We start from the raw sequence: 26,240 nt of genomic DNA on the forward strand, positions 1-26,240 counted from the left end.
AAGAGAAATTTGATTTCTGGAGGTGGGATTTGAAACCTATATCTGATAAAAGCCAAAGCCAAATCCCACACTTTATATACTTAGTGCACTGCCTCCTGGCTAGTATGGTTTATGAAAGGATTCTTCACTCAGCTTATTCTTGTTTCTTCTGCAGTCAATTGGGCAACAGTGGCCATCCTAGTCAGGTATACCAAAGCCTATTCATGCATTTATTTCCTTCACTTACTATTTACTGAGTGCCTACTATGCCTCAGGGGCGGTGCCAAGGTAAATAGACATAGTTCCTGCCCTCAGGAAACCTGGACAGGGTGGCTGAAGGAGGACCTGCTCTTCATTTGGTCTCCCTTTTTTTTCATTAACACTCTAGTCCGGAGACTTATCCTGAAACAGTCAATTTGACCCAAAAGTGACTCAATGGTGAAGTTTTGATAAGTGTGCAAGTATGCCATGTTTATTCCCAACTCCCTGTTATCCATCTCCCTTTCCCTAGATAACTCATTATGTCTCCTTTTCCCTTTACACTTTCTGGTGCCCCAACTGCATCCATCACTGTGAAGGTTCACAAGCCACCAAAGCTCCTTCACTTCCCAGGGAGTTTTCAAAACTCTCCAAGCTCACTGGACAGTTTCAAGGCCCACTGTAGTGTTGAGGGATGCTGCTTTATTTAGACCCACCTGGCTTCAACAAAGAGATGCACCCATGGTAGCTGAGATAGAGAGGGTTCTTATAATGAGCAATGGGGCGGGGGGGAGGAATTCTCCCATCACTCTCAACGTATCTCCAAAACTTTCTACCGGGTAGCTTCATTCTCTAATACTGAGACTATTTCTATCTCTTCCCCCTTAATTTCACCAATTTGTGACCTTAACTCTATTTCTGAATCATATTTGAATTATGTTTTCTCATTTTACATTACATTCCCGTCAGTTTATTTTTATCACAGACATACACATTTTTAAAAGCATAAAACTGTATTACTTTACACATTTGCAATTTTCACATATTAGGTTCCTGGCAGAATGTAATCTTGATCCAAAATAAGTAAGGTCTCGGGCTTCCCTGGTGGCGCAGTGGTTGAGAGTCCGCCTGCTGGTGCAGGGAACGCGGGTTCGTGCCCCGATCCGGGAGGATCCCACATGCCGCGGAGCGGCGGGGCCCGTGAGCCGTGGCCGCTGAGCCTGCGCGTCCGGAGCCTGTGCTCCGCAGCGGGAGAGGCCGCAACAGTGAGAGCCCGCGTACCGAAAAAAAAAACCAAAACAAAGCAAAATAAGTAAGGTCTCATTTTTAAAAGGGCCCTTTCAAAACAGGCTTCAAATTCAGGACACTCCAGCGGTTTTAAAAACATTCCATCCCTGGTTTAAACTCACAATGTGTAACCTCCCACAGCTATAACTCAATCAGAAATTAGGTAAAGTTTGGCGGGGGGCGGGGGGGTAAGAAGCATAAAGTTTCTCACACTAACTGGAAAGAAAAAAGTTACTTTATCCTCCTTTTTAGGAAGAAAGCAATTTAATGGCATCGGTTATACACAATCTTTTAACGTTTTTGTGCATGACCTTGTAAAAAATACGCTGAATATTTTCATTTCTATTAATGACTTTTCAAAATTATAAAAAGTAATTTCAGAAAAGACTGAATTTAGGGCAAGGCAGAAAATATGTTAATTAGAAGTACTGAGTTAAAGCCAGAGTGTGGATTTTCCCAGTTAAATTGTAGTTTTAACCTGAACTAAAATCTCAATGCTTTCTGCGTTCTTAAACTGATCAATTAATCTGAGCTATCTCAAATTAACGAAAACTTCTCCATGGCTCCCAAATTCATTTCTAGCCACTAAAACTTAAACCAAAAAACCACAGAAGTGCTTCTACAGCTAAAATGGCGAGACGTCCTTATCTGACACACTCCTTTTAAAACGCTTTTTTAAAAAAAATGCTGTAGGACAAGCAGGGCAACGATTATCCATATTTTATGGATGGAGAAAGTGAAATCAAATCCCATATCAGAGGAAACAAGGCTATTTAACAGCTGAAGCCGAGGTAAGATCCAAGAGTTCTGATTTCTAGTCCAGCTGCCTTCGCACTTCAAAGTCGGCTTAGTTAATCCCGGGATTTGAAATTCCTGGGGCTTGCTGTCATGGGGCTGAATCACCACTAAATTCCTGTGTTCTTGCTTAATCCCGCAGACCAGGGGCCCCACTCCTAAACTGGAAACCAAGAGGGCGGGGCACCGTGACGCGCGAATCCTCAAAGCCAAATAACAAAACTGTCCTCGGGCTGTTTACGGAGGCGGTCCTGGACTCCGGGGACAGGTCACCAGACTCCAGGGACCATAAACAGCGGCTGCCCAAACCCAGCCGCGTTCAGAGGGTAACTGGGGGCCGCCGGGTCTCCGCCCCCGCCGGCACGCCCGGTCCGCGCCGCGGGCCGCGTGACGCGGAGCCCGGCCCCCGAGCGGCGCGCGCACCCCGCCGCCTCGCGTCGCGAGACTCAGCGGGGGCGCGCGGGCTTGGCGCGCGCCCGCCCACCCGCGCCACTTCCGACGCAGCGCTTGGTTCAGGTTCCGGGGCGCCGCGGAGCTCCCGGCCTGTGGGTCGCGCGCGGCGCTCTGCGGCGGCCGGGATGGAGGAGGCCGGAGCGGTGGTGGCCACGGCCGGGGAGGCCGAACTGAACTTGTCCCGCCTCAGCGTGTCCCCCGAGACCCTGGAGTCGGAGCTGGAGGCGCGGGGCGAGGAGCGGCGCGGCGCGCGGGAGGCGCTGCTGCGGCTGCTGCTGCCTCACAACCGTCTGGTGTCGCTGCCGCGGGCGCTGGGCAGCGGCTTTCCGCACCTCCAGCTGTTGGACGTGAGCGGCAACGCGTTGACCGCGTTGGGGCCGGAGCTACTGGCGCTGCGCGGCCTGCGCACGCTGCTGGCCAAGAACAACCGGCTCGGCGGGCCCGGCGCGCTGCCCAAGGGCCTGGCCCAGTCGCCGCTCTGCCGCAGCCTCCAGGTGCTCAACCTTAGCGGGAACTGCTTCCAAGAGGTTCCAGCCTCGCTGCTGGACCTGCGCGCACTGCAGACCCTCAGCCTCGGCGGCAACCAGCTTCAAAACATCCCAGCCGAGATCGAGAACTTGAGGAGGTGAGCGGGTGTCTGCCTGAGAGTAGGGAGGCCCGGGGCGGTGCCCGGGAGCCCCGGGGCCCCGCGCCTGGTCTTGGGGCGTCGTTCGGTTGTCACGTACCTGTCTTAGTCTAGGCTCTTCTTCAACTCTTTGGCTGTGAGTATTGCCCTGCCAACTCAGTGAGTTGTAGTGAAGATCTAATAAGATCGTGGTCGTGACAGCATTTGGTTTGTTGTGTTTGCCCTGTGCAGATCTTCGAGGCAGTTTTTCTGTCGTCTTCTGGGGTCTGGGGGAGTGATCCAAACAGAGTACATACTCAAACAAATGTAAATCTGAGGTTGCTCCTTGCGACGTTGCTCCGAAGGTTCCTTCCTTGCTCCGAAGTCTTGGGTGGTTTTCCATGCCTGTAGATCAAATTTATGTCTTGTAGCCTGACAGACAAGGTACTCCGATCTGATCCTTGCTTTGCACTACATTTCCTGCTCCATCTTCTCTGTAGCGATACCAGCAAAACTATTTGTGGAATTCACTGAGCTGTGCACTTTACCAGCACCTTGTAGGCACTGACTAAATATGTGTTGAATGGATACAATACCTCTGTGTTGCTGTTCCCTTTGTCTGGAATGTTGCTTGCATCTGGCAAACTCGTGTTGATCCTTCAAAACCTGTTTTGAGGGTCATTTCTTTGTTTCCTTTCTTTACTGCTTCTTGGACAACAGTTAATTATTGCCTAAACTGTACTTCTTCTGTACCTCATTCACCCTGCCATTGCACTTATTGATTATAATTCCTTGCCTACAGATCTGCCTCATCTACTAGATTGTTCGGTAAATATATGTTGAATTAAATGGAAGAAGGAAGCAGAGAAGCAGGGTAACAAAAGTCCCCTAAAGGTGCCCTGCAGGGGAATGAGAAATAAAGTAAGAGCAAGTGTATTGTCCAAAGTGAAAAAAAAGAATCTTCCATCTGTAAAATATTTTCACATCCTTTATTGAATTTTCTGAGATAACAGAATATTAGAGCTGAAAGGGACCTCAGAGTTAAGTGTAGTGAAAAGAACATTGACCTGAGAATAAGAGCAAAGGAAACCATAAACAAGATGAAAAGACAACCTTCAGAATGGGAGAAAATATTTGCAAATGAAGCAACTGACAAAGGATTAATCTCCAAAATTTACAAGCAGCTTATGCAGCTCAATATCAAAAAAAACAAACAACCCAATCCAACAATGGGCAGAAGACCTTAATAGACATTTCTCCAAAGAAGATATACAGATTGCCAATAAACACATGAAAGAATGCTCAGCATCATTAATCATTAGAGAAATGCAGATCAAAGCTACAATGAGATATCATCTCACACCAGTCAGAATGGCCATCATCAAAAAATCTACAAACAATAAATGCTGGAGAGGGTGTGGAGAAAAGGGAACCCTCTGGCACTGTTGGTGGGAATGTAAATTGATACAGCCACTATGGAGAACAGTATGGAGGTTCCTTAAAAAACTAAAAATAGAACTACCATATGACCCAGCAATCCCACTACTGGGCATATACCCTGAGAAAACCATAATTCAAAAAGAGTCATGTACCAAAATGTTCATTGCAGCTCTATTTACAATAGCCAGGACATGGAAGCAACCTAAGTGTCCATCAGCATATGAATGGATAAAGAAGATGTGGTACATATATACAATGGAATATTACTCAGCCATAAAAAGAAACGAAATTGAGTTATTTGTAATGAGGTGGATGGACCTAGAGTCTGTCATACAGAGTGAAGTAAGTCAGAAAGAGAAAAACAAATACTGTATGCTAACACATATATATGGAATCAAAAAAAAAAAAAGATCTTGAAGAACCTAGGGGCAAGACGGGAATAAAGACACAGACCTACTAGAGAATGGACTTGAGGATATGGGGAGGGGGAAGGGTAAGCTGTGACAAAGTGAGAGAGTGGCATGGACATATATACACTACCAAACGTAAAATAGATAGCAAGTGGGAAGCAGCCGCATAGCACAGGGAGATCAGCTCGGTGCTTTGTGACCACCTAGAGGGGTGGGATAGGGAGGGTGGGAGGAAGGGAGACGCAAGAGGGAAGAGATATGGGAACATATGTATATGTATAACTGATTCACTTTGTTATAAAGCAGAAACTAACACACCATTGTAAAACAATTATACTCCAATAAAGATGTTAAAAAAAAGTAATGAGCCTAAATCTATGCTTGACATGTAATAAGCACTAAATAAATGTTTATTATTGTTAAAAAAAAAAAAAAGAACTCTTGGTGTCCCAGCCTTATGCAAGTCACTTTAACATATCCTTACTACAGCTTCCTAATCAGCTAAATGAGGCATTTGGACAAGATGTCCCTTTGTTTACTCACCAACAGATTTTTATTGAGTACCTACCCAGTGTCAGGCACTGTCCTAGGTGCTGGGGATACAGTGGTGAACGGGATCCTGCCCTCATGGAGCATTCTAACAGAGGAGACATTAAACACCTGTTAACTTCATTATTTAATTACAGTTGTAAGTTCTGTGAAGAAGTACAGAGTACCTTGAAACAAAGTAACTTAGTTTGGTCTTTGAGCAAGTAACATTTGAATTGAGCCTTTAAAAGAAGAGTAAGAATTAACCAGGAGAGGGTGGGATGGGATCAGTCCAGACTGAAGGAACAGCACGCATGAAAACCCAGAGACAAGAAAGACTGAAGGCCAAAATTTTGAAAGGAGGACGTTGTACTAGAGCATAGTGAGGAAGTGACCAAGAGGGAAAGTGGCAAATATAAATTTGGACCAGATCCCAGGCCATGTGATATCTTGAAGGCCATGGTAAAGCTTGAATTTTATTCTAAGTACACATGGAAGAGTTTTCAAAAAGCACATCTGTCTTGTTGCTGTGCAAGAATGGAAGGGGTAGCAGGTGGAGAGATGAGAAGACATTTTGAAGGCTGGATGGAAGGAGGCTATTCTAGTAGAATGAGAGATGATGGTAGCTTATACCAGGGTGGTGCTGGGAGAGATAGTAAGAAATATTGATAGAAGGGTTGGAGAGAGATTTAGATGTAAAATTGTCAAGCCTTAGTTCCTTCTAATATTGATGTTAATTCCAACATTCTCATTTGAATTTTTTTAATATACTAAGAAAAACTTAGAGCAAATATTACCATCACATGGGGAGAAAGGTAGGCAAAAATCCCATTTGTTGAATCCTTACAATGCAGTAGGCCCTGTGGTAGGTCCTCTAAATATGCTTTTTAATTTTCACAATGACTCTGTGACATGAGAAGAAAAAACTGAGGCCCTGAGAAGAAAAGTCTTAAGATCACAAAGCCAGTGAGTGGTAGAACTGGATTTGACCTTTGGATCAAACTGGATCTCTGACATCAAACCCATGAATTTTCCACAGTGACAGAGTAAGGGCTAGAACCTAATTCTTCTGACTGCTGTTCTATTGAATATGTGATCAGGAGGATTGGCTAAAGCCATTTTCCTGATTGACCTGATTTTCTGGGCTGTTTACTGTGGATTTTGGTCATTGTACCTTTGTCTCCAATTGTATGTAGACTCTTTTATGTCACTGTTTTCATTCTTCAGTTGTCTGCTCTATTTCTCTTTCCTGGTAAGAATCAGTAAAGGTTTAGGTTATATGCTCCAAATATAAACTCTAGTTGAATGTAGGCTGAAAGGGTCATATAGAAATATACTCTTAGAAGTAGAGACAGCCTAGGCAATTGGCCCGAGTCACCCCCTTCTTTTTACAGATGAAGAAACTGAGATTTAGTATCAGTGACTTGCTTGAGGCCAGATAGCGACAGGGAGATTCATGTGCTTCAACCCTCAAAGGCTGCTTACTACTTACTACTAAAATAATACATTAAAGCTTCAAAAATGTAGAGGTAGAGGTTCAGTTACCCAAACCCTAAGGTACCTGCCCAAGAACACCATCTTCTCTTAGAATACAAGTGGACTCCCTAGACCTCATTGGTAACATTGATGTGTATTGTTTACTATGCCATGTTGCTTTTAAAACCAAGTGAGGTGTTTCTGGGCATTTGGAATCTATCTACCCTCTTTAACGGCAGTTTAAAAAATAATGCAGAGTATATAATCCATATAGAGGTCCCCTTTCTCCCCACCCTCCATCCTTCCAGGAGGGAATAACAAATAAATACTCCTAGCTTAATTGGTGTATTTGATCCTCCAGATTTAGCAGGGTATTTTCATGTACATTTTCTGTATTCTGTTGATCCTTTTCCTTGGTGATAAAATTTTTGAAAAGTGGTTTTTGAAAGATGATTTTAAAGTATAACAAATAAATAGATGGTGAAAATCTTATTTTTATGATTAACTTCATTCCCCTGGAGTAAATTAGGCTCAGTGTGAATCATGAGGTTGTGGGTGTAGATTCTTTACATCAAAATATGAGGTTCTTCAACAAATAGGTATAATAACTGGCTAGTAGATGGACAAACTTGGTTTTGTTCTTACGGTGTTGGAAAAGTAGGTGTAATTCATATTTTGACCTGTTTCTTTTTCTGAACTCTTAACTTTTATTCCTCTCAACTAGCTCAGACATTAACTGAGGAAGAGCTTAATAACTTATCACCCAACAGGTAATAGACTTTGTTAAAGAAAACAAAAGCTTCAGGATTCTTTGGCATCCAGGATGCTAGACATTGGGAGAGTAGGTTTGAGCACAAGTGAGTTTCTTTGGTTCCATTCCCCACAATCTTTTCTTCTCAAGTAAGAAAAGATTTCCTTCCTTTTTCTGTTCATGACGCCTCTTTCACTGTCTGCCTGATGTGGTTTTAGAAATTAAAGATATGAGAATTGTGATGGAAATAAAAGCTAAATATTAGTGCCCTGGACTGTTTGAAGCTAGTGTGCAATAGGTTGATATCTTACAAAAGAGACGACTCAGCCAGATGATAAATAGAATGCAGCAGTAAAGTTTAAAAACTCTTTTCCCCATTTAGAGTCACATATTGCGTTTTTCTCTGGCTCTGAATTCTTCCTTCTGACTTCTTTCAATGCCTTAGTCTGGGGCAAGAACCAAGAGATGATCCCTCCATTTGTGCTTCTACTTTTGAATGTATAACAGACTTTAAAATCCTGTAGTGCGTATATTTGAAAATGATTTAGTATGGGGATGCTGTCTCAAGAAAACTACTTTCTTTGTCCAAAATGTATGGTTCTTATCTTTCTGTGTTTCTCTTATTTTCTATTTTCTGCCTCTTTAGGTACAAACCTGTCTCACTTTAATTCCATCTCCCTTTAACCAATCATAACATGGGACTAATGTATATTTTTGTTATATTTAATGTCATTTTTGTTTGGGTGGAGGAGCAAAACATTTCCTCCTTACACCTGTGGTTAAGTTGTTTGGCACTAAGTGGACCCTAGTGTATTTTTCCAGTGGGTCAGTGGCCCTTCCTATAGGAAAGGTACCCACTTCAGTATCCCTAAGGATTGGAGAGGTGAGATACTTTTCAGGAAACAAGTTGAAGGTTGATCTGTTAACCTTAAACAATAAAGAAAGGAAGAATTCTTCTCTAAATTTTGTGAATGATTTTCATGTTTTTTGTAATTGTCAAACATCAGAAGAATAGAATTGTTTCATGGCTGATTAACAGAGGTGCAATTTTGACAAACACAAGAACTTTTAAACACTACAGTCTTGCTTTAAATTCAACAATAGTTTCATTTCTCCTTATAGAAAAGCATGTTTGGAAACAGTAGAGTGTGTTTTAGAAATTTAATTCCCACAAATCACTGAAAGGCTTTAAGTCCAAGAACTTTGGAAATTATTTGAGTTTCAAAGTGGCACATAAGCCTGAAAATGTAAATTTAATACGCTGGTTGTATACTCTGATTAATGATACCCATCAGCTGCAAAAGAGATTTATATGGTTTTGAAGTCATGAACTTGGTTATATTTTAGAACATCAGATCTTTCTCTGCCAAAGTCACAGTAACAACTAAGGTTTGGCATCCTTTCTGTCTGTTTACCTCCCCACCAACTCCAAAACACTGAGAGAAGACATTGAGTAGTGACTGACCACCAGACACTAGTTTCTCTTGGTTCCTGACTTAACCATATAGAAAGGGCAATATTTATATTTGCTCTCAGACTCACTCTTCCCTTTCATCACTTTCTTTTCTTTTCTCCTTCACTAGACTAAATTGCAAGTTGTTATGTAACTATTGAATCCTTTATAAAAGAACTTCCAAGTTTGCTAAAAATTTTTCCCAACTGTCTCATTAAAATTGTTCTTTTTCCAGAGAAGTTTCTGTTTTGGACTCCAAATATTCTTTTCTACTCTATTCTATTCTATTGTAGTAGCTCTCATCATTGAAAAATATAAATTTTTCAGTAACTGAGCAGTAACTTATACCATAATCTGTATGATCAAAAAATCCTGCCTAGGAACCTTTTTCACCAGTGTTTAAACACTTATATGTAGGGGAATTCAGTTTTGTATCCAGACCATTGATTTTTGCCACAAGGTAATCCTTAAAGGAGAAGAAAATAGCCTATCAGGGTTAAGTGTTCTGCTTACTTTTATTGAGCATTGTAAATCTAAAGAGAGAAATGCAGTCTTGAAAAGATTTACACAATAAGAATAGAAAGGAGAGTATCATTAATATATTTTTAGAATGACAAAACTTCAGATTCAAATTGGCTTTTTGAATCACCACACATCAAGGAAGGCTGAGATTATGAAATACAGATAAGAAAGTCAACAAATGGAAGAAATTGTATCTGAGAAAATATGTATAAAGGCCATCTGTAAAGGACTTCAAAATAAGTTTGTTTCCTAACTTCAGAGAGATAAAGGAGGGAACTTCATCAGTGAAACAAGAATAAGAAGTTTTAAAACTGACAACTATGAAAACCCCAATTGGAGTTTCTAGAAATAAAAATATATAATTAGGAACTCAGTGGGCTGAATGGTAGACTGGAGTCAGCTGATGCGTAGTGAATCAGTAAGCTAAAAGATCTTACTGTGGGCTTCCCTGGTGGCGCAGTGGTTGAGAGTCCGCCTGCCGATGCAGGGGACGCAGGTTCGTGCCCTGGTCCGGGAAGATCCCACATGCTGCAGAGCAGCTGGGCCCGTGAGCCATGGCCGCTGAGCCTGCGCGTCCGGAGCCTGTGCTCCGCAACGGGAGAAGCCACAGCAGTGAGAGGCCCACATACTGCCAAAAAAAAAAAAAAAGATCTTACTGAGGCATTCTGGAATGCAGCACAAAAAAATAAAGAAATGGAACGTATGAAAGAAATGTTAAGAGAAATGGAAAATAGACCCTGAAGTTCAAAGTGCTGTTTGCTAGGAATTCCAGAAAGAGAATAGAGAGAATGTAGGAAAGGCAATGCCAGCTGAGAATTTCCCACGATTAAAGAAATAGAGCACTCTGAACTGGTATCTTGACACATCATAATAAAACCGTAGAACAAGAAGGAGAAAGAAAAAAGACCCTAAAAACTCCTAATAAGAAAAAAAGCAGATTACCTACAAAGGAATATGGGCTGTATTAAGATAGTAGAACAGTATCTTCCTCCTGGTAAGGAAAAGTAACTGTCAACCTAGAATTTTATGCCCAGCCAAGCTATTATTCAGGTGTGAAGGGAAAAAATAAGAACATCAGAGACAAAGGACTCAAAGATTAACAACTGTGAGTCCTTACTGAAAGAACTTCCACAAGATGTACTCCAAGAAAAATGAACTTTAAAAGAAATAACAAGTGCCCAAAACAGTGGTGAACAGAGAAATTGGTAAAACATATTGATGACTGAGTAATTATTGATTGGGAATAAATAAATTTCAATTTATTTTCAAATCAAGGTAGAACTAATCCTAGATGATATGAAGATGACAGAGAAGTGAGCATGGTTGTGTATTTGGGAGTGAGAGGGAGAGCAAAGGAAATTGAAGGGGTAACTACTAGCCAAATAGATGTAGCATGTGCAGTTCAAAATAATGGAGTGGGACAAAAGGAAACTTGATGAATACAACAGAAGGCAGACAGAAGAGGAAATGATATTGAGATACACCATGGTAAAGAAAACACAAGTGCAAATATATCAACAATCAGGTTGTGCACTGTTTACAAGAGTTACAATTAAAATAGAAATACCCCAATATATTTAAGGTGTAGAAAAAGATGTACAAAGCAAATCTCTATCATTTCATATCTGGACTCAACTGCCTTAGGCTCCAGTCTGGTCTTCCTGTTTCCACTTCTCCCATTGCACTCGCCTGTCCCTGCCACTTCTCCTGCTGTTTTCAACAATAACCGAAGTGATCCTTCTAAAGTGTAAGTCAAGTTACACAACTGGCCTTTGTTCAGACCCCTTCTACCTAGGATAAATTCAGAATCCTTGCTAAGACCTGAAGGGCCCTCTGTGATCTGGCTTTCCCAGGCTACCTTTCTGACTTCTCTGACCACCACTCTCCCCACCTCTGTCACCCTGATGTACCCACACTGGCTGTGTTGCTCTTTCACAGCACACCAAGCTTTTTTCCACTGCAGGGATTTGTACTCACTCAGTCATTCCATTCAGATCTCTGTTCAAGTGTCATCTCCTAAGAGAAACCTTTTCTGACCACCCTATCTACAGTATCACTTCCATCAACATCTGATTACCTCTCTTTTCCTTTGTAGCGCTTAAAGCTATCTGGCATAATATATATACATCCATTGATTTACTGTCTCTCTCACTAAAATGTAGGCTTCTTAAGGTCAAGAACTTGGTCTTATTTACATTATATTCCCTGGAATAGTGCCTGGCACATGGTCGGTGTCTAGTTCATATTTATTGACTATATGATATATAGTAATGTTATTCAATTTTAAAGAAGAGGAAACTGGGGCATAATGAGATTTAGTAACGGGCCCAAGTTTTCATACTGGTAAATGGTGGAACTAGGATTAAATAAATACTAACAAAAACAGGTGGGCAGTATTGATAATCAGAGGCAATAGATTTTACGGCAAAATGGATTAGAAGGAAGAATGAGAAATGCTTCATGTGAATAAGGAACGATGCAACAAGAAGTTTTAACCATCATGAACCTGAATGTATCTTCAATATAGCTTCCATATTTTGAGGAGAAAGAGAGCAAAAATTGACAGAACTATAAAGGGAAAACCATGGTTCTGGTAGGAAACTAACCACCAGAGTAAGAAGGTGAAATAATGAGATGCTATAAAAAATTTGAATTGCACAGCTAACAAGCTCAATCCTAATAACTGCACATTCTTTTTACACATATAAAATGTGAACAAAAATAGACCATGCTCTAGACCACAGAGGAACAAGGTTATGCAGAACATATGTTTAACAACAACAAAGCTCTCAACAAACTAAGAGAAAGCCATATAACCCATGTGAAAAATAGGTAAAGGAAAGAAACGCAATTCTCTAAAGATGTACAAATGGTCAAAACATAAAAAGATGCTAAACGTCACTAATAATTAGAGATTACTAGTACAGAATGGTATCATTTTTCACACCAGCTAAATAGTAAAAAGTAGAATAATAACGTTAAAGCAGGTGATGATATTAAGTGTTGGCAGGGCTGTAGGGTAAAGAGTGCTCTTAAATGCTAATTGTGGATTGTAATTAGCTATAACTCTGCAGGGTAATTTGGCTTTTTCTTTTAACATTACAGCTTGTACCCTAAAATCTGCCACTTCTCAGGCCCTTCCCCTGGAACTCTGATTTACTGGATCTGAGCAGGGCCTAGATTTTGTAGCTTTAAAAGTATCCCAGTTAATTCTTATCCTGGAAGTTTGGGTAACAGTTTAGTAGGCTGTTTTTCCCTACATTTAAAGGTGTTTTAAAAGAATGATAATGTCTACTGAGCAGATTTAACAGGAAGACAAAAGTAACATAGTTATGGAAAAGATCTGTATGTATACATTTCATTGATATTTATATAGTAAGAACTGATTCTGCCACCCCCCCACCACCTGAAAAAATCTTTTGGAGAGAGCCTTTCTACAGTCATCACCACAAAGGGTAGCAGTACATTTTGGTGCAATATATGCTATGTCTAAAATGTTGTTAACTTATTATTAGAAAACAGGATAATTATCTAGAACTTCAATTTCATAATAGTGGTCAGTTTTACATAATTTATTTAGTTAGCCTCTGAAGACTGCATTTGCCATAATAAGAGCAAAGAAGAAACATAGACTTCAGCTGTGTTTTTCCACTCTTCAAAAAAAAGCTAGTGGTTTTCCCCTTTCCATTGCCTAGTAATGCATTGAATCCAAACCCACCAGCGCGAATACAGGGCTCCTGTAATTTGGCTGTATCTCTGGGTTCCTCAACATGAATTCTCTTCTTATGTGTTAAAAGGTATACTTATTATCCCATAAAAACCCTTCTGACCTGAAGGTCCTCTTTCCTCCTACCCTAAATGGGCTAAATTCATAGTCCAGCTGAAGTCACAACACTTTTGGGAGCCTTTCCAATCAGAACTAATGTCTTTTTTTAAATTTCTCTACTTTTTAAACTCCTATATCATTTATGGATTGTTTTGCTTATTTTGGTATTTTAATCACGTTATGCTTATTTGGGGCCTTGTTTTGCATTTAATTATAATATTGTCTAACATTGGTGTGTCTTGTCTGCTTACCTATAATATAAGCTCCCTGAAGATTGCATTATTCCTCCAGAGACTGTATAGCACATAGAAAGCCTGAGTAAAACATTTGCTGAATGAATAAACGATATGTGTTCATTGTAATAAAAGATAATGGGGTACTTGTTCAAATTTTGGTTTTTTTGTTTTTTCATTTATTTTTGCAGTTTAGAGTGTTTATATCTTGGAGGAAACTTCATCAAAGAAATCCCGCCAGAATTAGGAAATTTGCCTTCTCTAAATTACTTGGTATTATGTGACAACAAAATCCAAAGTGTGCCTCCTCAGCTTTCACAGTGAGTATTTTCAGGCAGTTTATGTACACACAGAGATACATGCTTAGGAATTATCATCCTGCATTAACCCACATGATTTGTATGTGGAAAAGAATTAAGTGTTCTCAAAGTAAATGATACATGAGAATGAAAGTTCTGAGGTGTGTTATGAATTGGGTGGCTTATTTTTAATTTTACTTTTAAATGCTCTGATATATTCCTCAAAATCGTTGAGCCTCTTTTCTTTTTTTTATTTATTATCTTTTAAAAATTTTATTGATGTATAGTTGATTTACAATGTTGTATTAATTTCTGCTGTACAGTAAAGTGATTCAGTTATACATACATTTTTTCATATTCTATTCTGTTATGGTTTATCACAGAATATTGAATATAGCTCCCTGTGCTATGCAGTATGACTTTGTTGCTTATCCATCCTATATATAATAGTTTGCATTTGCTAATCCCAAACTCCCAATCCTTCCCTCCCTTACCCCTCCTTCCCCTTGGCAACCAGAAGTCTGTTCTCTGTCTGTGAGTCTGTTTCTGTTTTGTAGATAGGTTCATTTGTGTCGTATTTTAGATTCCACATATAAGTGATATCATAATGGTGTTTATCTTTCTGTTTGTTTTACTTCACTTAGTATGATAATCTCCAGGTCCATCTATGTTGCTGCAAATGGCATTATTTCATTCTTTTATATGGCTGAGTAGTATTCCATTGTGTATATATACCACATCTTCTTTATCCATTCCTCTGTTGATGGACATTTAGGTTGTTTCCATGTCTTGGCTATTGCAAATAGTGCTGCTATGAACATAGGGGTGCATGTATCTTTTTGAATCATAGTTTTGTCTGAATATATGTTCAGGAGTGTGATTGTTGGATCATGTGGCAACTCTATTTTTAGTTTTTTGAGGAACCTCCATACTGTTTTCCATAGTTGAGCCTCTTTTCTGTAATCAAAAATAGAGTATTACTTTGGCATAGATTCCCCAAGGTTTTATGGGATTTTACTGATTTATATTTGATATGAAGCATTCCTATCCTAATGAGATAATGTGAAGGATCTTGATTCATGTTGCATTTGAAATCTTTCCTTTTTTAGGTATCTGAATGATAAAGCATGCCAAAAAAACCACCTTTAAATCTAGCATTTGTATCAGCTAACACATCAGAATACTCTCTATTTTAAGCTCTCTAAGATTCCATGGGCAAAAGTCCTTCATGACGTATGCAAGTATGGGCTCTAATTTGGTTTCAGCACCTTTTTTTTTTTTTTTTTTTTGGCGGTACGCGGGCCTCTCGCTGCTGTGGCTTCTCCCGTTGCGGAGCACAGGCTCCGGACGCGCAGGCTCAGTGGCCATGGCTCACGGGCCCAGCGGCTCCACGGCATGTGGGATCTTCCCAGACCGGGGCACGAACCTGCGTCCCCTGCATCAGCAGGTGGACTCTCAACCACTGCGCCACCAGGGAAGCCCGCACCTTTTAATTTTACTTCCATTGACCTTAATCTTAATTGCTCATTCTTACGGGGAAATTGAGTCCTTCCCTTAACTTTCTGAGTAGTTTTCTTGGTTATGGCGGTTGATTTTTGTTTTGCATTCATTCTAGGTTGCATTCACTTCGTTCCCTCAGTCTTCACAATAACTTGCTGACATACCTGCCTCGAGAGATCCTCAACCTTATTCATTTGGAAGAATTGAGTTTGCGAGGAAATCCATTGGTTGTTCGTTTTGTTAGAGATTTAACCTATGATCCTCCAACTCTCCTGGAGTTAGCTGCACGGACCATTAAAATTCGAAATATTTCCTATACTCCCTATGATCTTCCTGGGAATCTTCTTAGATACTTGAGTTTAGCCAGCAATTGCCCAAACCCAAAGTGTGGAGGTAAGTTAATTCATTGTCCTTGTTTCCCATTCATTTAGTTACTTTTAAATTAATGATCTAAATGTTGTTTTAATTAGCTGTCTTCTTTCAGAGAAAGGCAGTTTGTTTGTTTGCCTTATTCTTTCACCCTTTTACCAGAAAGCAAGATATTTCACCCTCTCTGGATTCCTTCCTTCCTCCCTTCCTTCCTTCCTTCCTTCCCTCCCTCCTTTTCTTCCTTCTTTCCTTATTTCTTCTTTTCATGGTACTTAAGGATTCATACACAGGGAAAATACCCAGAAAGTCTCATCTTTCTTGGAACTGTCATAGGATAAGGTAAATTGGTAACATGAGAGGAAACAGAAAGAAAGCATAAACAGTTCTGATTGCTTTAGAAGAGTCTCTAAAATGTTTGGCCACCTTTCATATTTATTTGAAGGACATTTTCTTAGACTCACCATTCTGAGTATCAGGTACCTTTATAGAGTACAATTCAAGGTGTACGAGAATAGGCTGAATGTGTGCCAGTTTCAGAATGTACCCTGGAATTTTATATTCTTTTAAATCCATGCTTCAAAATTTCTTGAGTTTAGAGCATTTAGAGAGAACTAAACAAATAATATAATGTAAGACAGTGTAAAGTAGGAATCCAAAATACTGTTGGAAATCAAAGGAGGGAGAAAGCACATTTATTAGATCTGGAAAAGATGAGACAATTCTTGAAGTATGAGTTGAATTTTGATATGGTTTGATTGAGGATAGAAAACTTTTCAGATGGAGAGAGTAAAATTGGAGACAAAACAATATGGGGCAGAATGTTGGATGAGTAATAATTTGGCTCAAATGTACAGTTAAGGGAGTAATGAGAGAAGAGTAAAAGATACATTGAGGCCAGATTATGAAGGGCCTGAAGTGCCAGAGTGTGTGGAGGGGAGTTGGTGAGTGAATGATAGCAGGTCATTTTATTTTGGCTCCCTCATAAAAGACTACTTTTTTAAAAATCCAATTTAATGGGGGTACAGAAAGGTTTTTATTATTGTAGGATAATTGTAGCTACCAGGGAAATGCTGCATAAATATGATCAGAGGCAGCTGAAGTTTTCCCCAGATGTCCCGTCAGGCCTTGAAAACTGTTATAATGTTAAACAGAGAGAAAGTGATTTAAGTTTCTCAAAGAATATTAAAAGGTAAAAAAGATACTACTAGTTTAAAAAAGAAAAATGACACTACTCTGAGCCATTTCTGGCCACTTACTTTTAGAAGTAGAGACTGCCGTGCCAAGTTAGAAGTACTTAGATTTTCTCTGTGACTCTCCTTCTGAAGTTGGCTTTAACAGTGGCAAGAGACAACTCTCACACCAGACCTTCAGGCTTCATAGTCTGTATCTGATTTCTTGGAATCTATCCTTTTCTAGAAATAGACCTCTACAAGAAGTCTCTTTTCTCTCTTAAATGGTTTCTTAATGAGTTCTTTAGTATACTGCTGTGTTATTTGTCTTAGGAACAAAAATACTTTCTAAATTATTAGCTTAAAATTTTGAGATAATATCTGAAGTGAACCATTGACATTTTCCCCCTCAGATTCCCTAGTTACTGAACTCTAAGTTAAACAAAAGTAATTTTCTATTTTGTGAGATATTGCCTTTGTATAGTCTGAGATCTTACAGATGACAAGATAGTATTATATTATTTTAGCTCTTGGTAACTATAATTATTTTATTACTTCCATTTGTTTCAGAAAGCCAACTCTTTTGGGGGGATTTATTGTTAATGATTGATCAGTTTACTGAATCTGTCTACTTTTCTGAATTGTTCAAAGTAACATACCATGAATTTCCCTTTTTAAACTATGAATTATATGTACTACAGGATCAAAAAATTAGAAAGTTAATGGAGAAGTAACAGAAAAATAAATAAATAGGAGAAAAATTGTTTCTCCTTTGCTTGGACCACATCTTTTTATTTTGGTCCCTTATGTGATATACAGATAGTTGGTGCCAGAGGAATCCTAGGTAGAGTATAAAGGTTGAGATTCTTCTCCAGAGAGGTGATGGGACGCAGGGTTCTAGGGGTTCCTGTTATACTGCAACCATTGTGACAGCCTTCATGGGTTAGAGATGTGTAATATCTAGTAGGAGGAGCAGCTAGAAGCCCACGAAACAGCAACCTCTGCTTTCCTGTCATCTCTAGCTGTATTTTTACTTAGCTGAAGGGCCACAGTTCAGGAGCACTAAATTAGGACTCAAAAGAGCTGAATACTAGTTTCAGTTTACTTAGCAATATATAATTGCATGAAAGTCAAGTGAGATCAGTAGTGAAACAGCTTTGAAGCTGTAGATATAGACCCTGTGGAAATAGGATGGCATTTTGTTACTTTTAATTTTTCCTTCCCAATACATAAGGACAGGGGTACTAAAAGTCGTCTCCTTTCTGCAAATTTTGGGTATAACAACTAATTCTTTAAGATCATTATCAAAGGAGTTTTTTTTTTTTTTTTTTTTTTTTTTGCGGTACGTGGGCCTCTCCTGTTGCGGAGCACAGGCTCCGGACGCGCAGGCTCAGCGGCCATGGCTCACGGGCCCAGCCGCTCCGTGGCATGTGGGATCTTCCCGGTCCGGGGCACGAACCCGTGTCCCCTGCATCGGCAGGCGGACTCTCAACCACTGCGCCACCAGGGAAGCCCTTGGTTTTTTTTTTTTAAGTTTCTTGACTATAGGGTAGTACCAAGGAGGGGCTTGGGGGATGGAGAAAGGGCACTTTAGGTATCCTGTAATCTCCATCAACCACTGTCCACCAAGTCACCCAGAGAAAACAAGCTAAGTAAATAGTGTCCTCTTTTTTTTTTTTTTTTTTTTGCGGTACACGGGCCTCTCACTGTTGTGGCCTCTCCCGTTAAGGAGCACAGGCTCCGGATGCGCAGGCTCAGCGGCCATGGCTCACGGGCCCAGCCGCTCCACGGCATGTGGGACCTTCCCAGACTGGGGCACGAACCAGTGTCCTCTGCATCGGCAGGCGGACTCTCAACCACTGCGCCACCAGGGAAGCCCAATAGTGTCCTTTTAACGCCAGCTCCCTTTAAGATAAATCTCCTGGCCTTCTCTTTGTAGTCAAATTGCCATCCCGAAGACCTTCCAGTATTTCTATAAACAATTATGGGAGCAGCCACTACCTCTGCTTAAGATTCTCTAAAGAGAAGACTGTAAGGCATTTCTTCAGAATGCTGGAGATAGGGTTGAAAAAGAAAATGTGGGTCTTTGCTTTGTAATGATTACTTTGTCCTTATTCCTTCTTCTCTCCAGGAGTCTACTTTGATTGCTGCGTCAGACAAATTAAATTTGTGGACTTCTGTGGGAAATACCGTCTCCCCCTGATGCACTACCTGTGTTCACCAGAATGCTCTTCCCCCTGCAGCTCTGCCTCTCACAGCTCCACATCCCAGAGTGAATCTGACTCAGAAGATGAAGCCAGTGTGGCTGCACACAGAATGCAGAAAGTTCTTCTTGGTTGAAAAGGGAAGCAGGGCGGTATGAAACACTAAAAGACTGAGCAGAGGTGGTTAGAAAAGAGAATAGACTTGGAGGTTCACTAGAAACCGTACCTTCATCTTTTTTTTTTTTTTTCTCCCATACCTTCATCTTAAATGTCCGTGACGGAGTTGGAGATGGTGTAAAAGATTTTGTGTTTCTAGCCATTCAGCAGGAATGAGTCCAGTTCCATGTTTGGATTCTTTTAATATAATTCACTCTGAATGGCAGTTTTAGATTTAGCTGATTGTTTTCAGTTTTCACTCAAGTTTTGCATGAATCACACAGCAGAATGGAACATCCTAAAGAGCAATGCTATAATAAACCATGAGTGGTGTAACTTGTGACAGTTGATATGAAGATAGAAATGATCAAAGATGTAATTTTTACCAGAGTTGTCCTTGAGTTTAGGTTGAACACTATACCGTAACAGGATTAGCCCTCTATTCTTGTATTGCCCATATGTCTAGATTACAGAGTTATTCAGATAAGCTCACAGATGGTTACATAGGACCTAAACCTTTCTCAGCTACTGACTGGTAAAGTAAGGGATATAACTTTCATGTGGGGTTTTAAAACTCTTCACTTCTGCTCCTTTGTTCTATGATTGTTGTTACCCTTGTATAATCCAGCAATGACTGTAATAGTGCCTTAATCATAACAAGGATTTAGAAATTTATTCAAGAAATGATACCAGAGCAGCCTATAACCTGACATACTATGCAGAACACTTATGCTTTAACAGAACTAGGTAAACAGCTGTATATCTGACATCTGAGCTCATAGCCACCTTAACTTCATTTTTTGTTTAAACAAATCACTTTTGTAATTAATGGGAGGCCACGATCTTGATCAGTCTGTTCATCATAAGACAGAATAATAGTTTTGTTTTGTTTTGTTTTTTGCGGTATGCGGACCTCTCACTGTTGTGGCCTCTCCTGTTGCGGAGCACAGGCTCCGGACGCGCAGGCTCAGCGGCCATGGCTCACGGGCCCAGCCGCTCCGCGGCATGTGGGATCTTCCCGGACCGGGACACGAACCCGTGTCCCCTGCATCGGTAGGCGGACTCTCAACCACTGCGCCACCAGGGAAGCCCAGAATAATAGTTTTTAATGGAAAAATCTGTCAGATTTCTTTTAACAGAAGAGAGATGTAAGATAGGAAACTTCTTTATGTCTTGCATTAAAGGAGTGGGAAAACGATTTTAAAGGTTTTAGCAGTCCAGTATGACTCCTTTGCCTGTGTGTACTGAACTGTAACTTCCTCTAATTTTAAAGAAAAACTAGAGAAACATTACAAGTGAAATAAAATTGGGCACAGCAGTCATTGTGTTTTTACACAATAGAACAGTTTCCTAAACAAGTTTAACCATGGAGTACTTTTTGAAAATAATATATTGATAAAATATTTTAAATGTATTAAATATACCCTTAAAGTACAGCAGAAAAATGGTTTCACAAATTGCCAGTAGAAATGACAAATTTTTATTAAGTAGTATGCAGTAAAAATTGAGTAATAGTACAACTGTAAGTTGACATTGTAAAATAAAATACATAGCACACATCAGCAATCGTTAGCTAACTAATCTGTAATAACATAATGATTTGTTGGTAAATACTACCTGTAGAGTAATAGAAAGGTCAGAAACATATTGGAACATCAGATGATCTCCCTTCTGATTTCTGGCATTCATGACTGGGGCACACCATTTCCTAAAAGCAAGTTGTATAATAATGATATGTACATATGTTAGGTTTTTGTCACGTATTTTTTATTTTAGAAGAAAATATACTGTAGGATTGTTTGTTTGTTTATTATATGTTAATTCATGAAACATCATGAGAGTTTCATGACTGCAGTTGTGAAACGCTGCTATAGAGTGAATCCCTTCACTCTGTTGTGATAAGATTCTTTTTTCCTTTTGATCCAGGAATTTTCTGACTATGTCTGTAGAAGTAATGTAGTATCTTTCTACTGCCTAGCAAAGTAGTACATGGGTGATTATATCATAAAATGGAAGTAATAAGAAGTCTTTGCTTACTTCTCCATTTGAACCACAGCAGGCTGCATATTACAAAATTATAAAAGATAAAAGATGATTTAGGCAGTGCCTAAATGGCAAGCCCAAAGTGTTTTGTAAGTAAGTGATTTAGGTAAGATACATAAAATATTTTCATAGAAAATAAATAATGTATTCATAGTTAAATACTCAAATTGATAGGACCAAATTTTCTGGCTTAAATTCCTCGGTTTACTTCCTAATTAATTACCAGTTTGATCTAAGTAACAGCTTGGGTAATCTTCTAAGAGTTAGTCTTTGTGAAATAAACAGGTAGGTATGTAAATAGATGCTTAACCTTGCCAGAAGATACACTGATTGATCTTTTACAGATGTAAATAGGTCCAACCAGAAACAGTTTCTAGTCTTTGCTGTGTAATATAGATATATACATTGTATACAGCAAAATGTCATTCAACAAAATGTTTGTTACGCTTCTCTCTATGTACATTTGAAAATCTCTGATCAGTATGCAGCTCTCTTTGGTGACTTTTACTGAAATCTACATTTTAGCTGTTAGTTTTATCTTTTTTTTATCTTTGACCTAACCTTTTATAAGAGCTGCTAATAATTTCTAAGCTTTTCCTGAGCTGCTAATAATTTCTAAGCTTTCCTTTGTTTCTTTTCTCTACCTTCCCTGTTTTCATAGCTGGTGACTGTAGAAATTAACCAGAAGTGAGTTACAGTTCCAGAGTCATATAGCTGACTATGTATTTAAATTGAAAGTCTCTCTAGTTGCTGAGTCACTTGTTTGTGTGTAAGTTTTTGATACTGCTCTACTTGGACAATTTTAGTGACCAAAACTTCGGTGGATAAAACTACTTAACCAAAGCATAAATGTGTTTAGAATGGAATTCTTCAGTGCTAATATTTGGAATTGAAATGGATACATTGAACATTCCTGGTAATCTTTATTCCTAGAATCCAATTCTCTCAGTGTCACCAAACTGAGTCCGTGAAATGGTCCTAGGATTTTAGGAAATAGGAAGATTAGCTACTATAACGTTTTGCTTCCATGGTGCCAGGGATTGGCTGACCTGAGAACAAGCTAGTCAGGGTTCTCAGCATTCTCTGTATTTGTGTAGTAGAGGTAGATCTGAGGGTTACTGTTCATATTTTACTTCTAAATGCTTCCTGGGGGAGTCTCTTACTCTAAAATTCTTGATATTTGGAACTTTAAGTTAACAAATTTAAAAGTAAAGACTTGTATTATAAACTGTATCTCAAACTTGAGAAATTATTGTACTAATGTAAAGTTAAAAGCAGTCCACACTAGTGCAGGGTAATACTGCAGACCAGTTCTACCAAACATTGTAAATACCAATTTAAACAAAAGAAGACAAGGGAAAGGCTGATTGCTGGAGTATTAAATGAAAGAAATCTTTAAAAACCACAAAAGGCAGGGAAAGAGAAGTCACCAGACACCCAAGGAGATCCCTGAGCCAAGAAAGTTGTTTAAAGTAATACTGAATTGTTTTGAAATTAAGTGGCCCACTAACTACCATCTGAAAGCCTGTTTATCACTAAATTTCTTCAGTTTCTGGTAGTGGGAGATTGTCCACATCCCTTCGTAATGAAGGGCCAGCAAATAATTGGATTTTCTTACACCCAACCTTGCTCTTTCCAAAGGGAGAAAGTAATACCTCATTAACCTGGAATTTGTGGTAGACCTTTGGTTAATGTTTACCTTTTCACTATGTAAAAGAAAAAATACTAAGCAAATGATTACTGCAAATTAAGTTTGATCTTATAAAGCATTTTAGCAGTAGCTATTTATAAAAAAAAGTTATTCTAAATAAGATCTTTTGTGGGCAGAACTTTTTATCAGTTATAATATGTATATATAATATATAAAATTAGTTAAGCTGCATTTATTTAGAAATACCTAATTTTTACCTAAATGACTCCCTTTCTTCTCATCCAAAGTAGAGATTTTATTATGACAGTATAACTATCACTCCCCATTTAGTCCAAAATAGTCAGTTTTGAAGTTGTGTTGAGCATTTAACAACAGTAAAGGCTGCTGTATAGGTTTTAGGCAACGTGACCTGGAATTCATAGTTCTGATTCCCACTGTACAGAAAAGAAGTATTTGACCTTCACTGTTCCTGTATTAAGCACTATACTCTATAACATTAATCTGATGAATTTAATAGCATCCAATTTTGTATTTTATAGTCATGATCTTTTTAAAGGTAGCAGTGCCTTCGGTTGTGCTTTGAAAGTATGTGCCTTAAATCTTCCTCGCTGGAGCCAAAGTTTGGGGAACTATGTCATTTAATTAGTTGTATGTGACAGCCTCATGACGCTTTGCTTTGAGTTGAAGGAGAATTACTGTGATCCTGAAGGACTCCTTCCACTAAAACTAGACCTAATGTCTCTGAGTCTAGGGCTTTTGGAGAAGGAATCCCAATCATACATACTCATAGAAGGATTAAAGTCCCTGAAATAAAGTCAGTGAAAAAGTATATTCTCTTTCATATAAAGAAAATATATCTGCTACCACTAAGGGATGACAAGTTCCTAACGAATTCATATTAATAGCATCATATAAAGATATTATTGCCATGAAGCCTAGCATGTTTTGTGCTTTCTTTGTAATACCAGGTTAAAAAGGGGGTATGGTTTAATATTTTTGCATGTAAATATCCCCATTTTTATGTCTCTACTTGGTTCATATATGCTAAGAATTGATGTAGAAAATAACAGTTCAGTAACAACAAACATGACACATTATTGAACACTCACAGGGTAATATTGATATGGGTGCTACTAGACTTTTACCTAGCACTTGCTTGTCAGTCTCAGTTTATCGTAAGGGACAGTATTCAATCTAGTTAATATTAAAATTTGTTAGTATAAAGAAGGTTATTTATATACCATTAGACTAGAAAGCCGTGGTTGGAGAGACTTATCTGCATTCAACAGAAGTTACTTTCTTCCTTTTGCTGTGAATAAATTGGGTAAAACTCTTCTATTTTCAGTTTCAGTTATGGGAAGAAACTGGGGATAAGCTTGACATCACTATTGGTACTACAAAAGCATTACTAAATTGGTTAACTCTTCTGTGTACAACTGGAATTTTAAGAGAATCCTTTCACTAACTTAAATGGTTGACAATGATGTGTTACTGAGAAGGATTATTAACCTCAACAATCACTTTACAACAATTATGGAGCAAACTGTGTGCCTGCAATTGGTGTCTGTTGCATTTCTGAGCCCACTTTGTATTCATGAGAAACAAAAATATAATGGGAGAAATATTTTAAATAACCAGTATTTTAACTTTTTATAAAGTTTGGGACTTTAAAGTATCAACAAAGGATATCAAAAATATATGTACTTTTACTTTAGTCAAATTATTTTTTATTACCTGATTTAATTTTCTGTATTTGCATTCTTGTGACTTAAGAATATCTATATCTGTAGGTATATATATATTTAAAACAATGGTAACAATGTAATTCAGCAGTGTGACTCAATTACATTTTATTTTTGGGACAAGATATAGTTTATTGCATCAAATTTATGTATTACCTTGTAATGGTAAATGCTCTAAAAAGAGTATTTAAGCTACTTCAATTCTATACCTCCTTTTTTCCCCCCAGGACACACAAAAGAATGTGATCTAATATTAACCCTCTGTGTGAATTTTGCCTTATCAAACATTGTGCCTTATTTTATTAAAAGTGTTTTGTTGGAATCTAATTCTGTATTCTGGAAAAGCAAAAGTATTTTAGTTTTAATTGACAAGCATTTACTTAAAATATCTAAAATCCTTATGCTGTTGGTTTTTGCCTGATTACTTGCTATACCATTGCTCATCTATTCACTGAATTTTTTCAGTACATGAATAATGCATTAAGTGTGTATTAGTATTTATACTCTCTGTGCTAGATGCAAAGGTTGAAAGATGAACTAGACCAGATCCTTTCTACCAGAGTTCCTTCTGCTTCCACAGTCTTAACAGACTTACGATGCATACTCTTAAAACAAAATTGGTGAGGTCATGTTGCTACTGAAGGTCAGTTACTTCTTGCATTTAGTCCAGAATCATACAATCTTGATGCAAAGTAGTATACTATTAACTGAGCACATTGATATTGCAGTACTTATTTAGCGCCATTATTGTGGTGACCCTAGAACACCTGACATATTTCTAGATTCCAGAATTTGGAAGAATAACATGGTTGGTTATGAGTTGAGGTAAACAGAGTGGGTAGGAAAGACACACTCTGCAAAACAGCCGATGTTTCAGAATTGCTGAAATGGAAAAAGCTCAGCACTTCCCTGGTTGGTATATAGGAAGTCCTCTTGGTGAAGATGGGCTCAGAAATTTGAGGGCACAAGAGAAGAAACATTGGGTGTAACTGATCTTTCCTGAGGATAAAACTGCTCCCTAACATGCCCTGTTGTGGATGTTCTCCTTAGAACAAGTGTTGGAAGAAACTTCTTCTTTAATGGCTTGTCTAACTCTGTAGATACTACATGGGAAGCCAGAACATTTCAGGGGCTATGTAAGACTTGGATGTGTCCCATTCATAACATCAGTCATTGCCAGCTTCGTGAGCAGTTCCATCAGCATGCCCTAGAATGTTAGAGCTTAAGGAAACCTCAAAGGCCTGAAGGTGACTCATGTTTGAGAGATGAAAAAATTTAAGCCCAGAGAGATGTGTTCAGAACTTCACATGGTGGACTAGAGGGGTGGGATAGGGAGGGTGGGAGGAAGACGTAAGAGGGAGGAGATATGGG

General features: G+C 39.0%; 1 protein-coding gene across 1 annotated transcript; it reads left to right on the top strand.

Moving 5' to 3' along the window:
- Positions 1 to 2,535: 2,535 nt before the first annotated feature.
- LRRC58 (leucine rich repeat containing 58) lies at positions 2,536 to 25,196 on the top strand. Its single transcript, XM_082624242.1, has 4 exons — positions 2,536 to 3,118; positions 13,928 to 14,056; positions 15,651 to 15,928; positions 19,205 to 25,196. The coding sequence occupies exons 1-4, from the start codon at positions 2,619 to 2,621 to the stop codon at positions 19,411 to 19,413; spliced, it is 1,116 nt and encodes a 371-aa protein (XP_082480368.1). The 5' UTR covers positions 2,536 to 2,618; the 3' UTR covers positions 19,414 to 25,196.
- Positions 25,197 to 26,240: the final 1,044 nt, after the last annotated feature.

This window comes from Mesoplodon mirus (assembly GCF_964341445.2).
Source record: "Mesoplodon mirus genome assembly, chromosome: 6".
In the NCBI taxonomy this organism is placed as follows: Eukaryota; Metazoa; Chordata; class Mammalia; order Artiodactyla; family Ziphiidae; genus Mesoplodon; species Mesoplodon mirus.

What these genes read in the sequence shown, in the direction of transcription:
- LRRC58 (XM_082624242.1), top strand. Translation starts at nt 2,619, where the DNA reads ATGGAGGAGGCCGGAGCGGTGGTGGCCACGGCCGGGGAGGCCGAACTG. An exon ending in GAGATCGAGAACTTGAGGAG is followed by an intron (nt 3,119 to 13,927) that starts GTGAGCGGGTGT and finishes TTATTTTTGCAG; the next exon opens with TTTAGAGTGTTTATATCTTG. An exon ending in CCCAAACCCAAAGTGTGGAG is followed by an intron (nt 15,929 to 19,204) that starts GTAAGTTAATTC and finishes TCTTCTCTCCAG; the next exon opens with GAGTCTACTTTGATTGCTGC.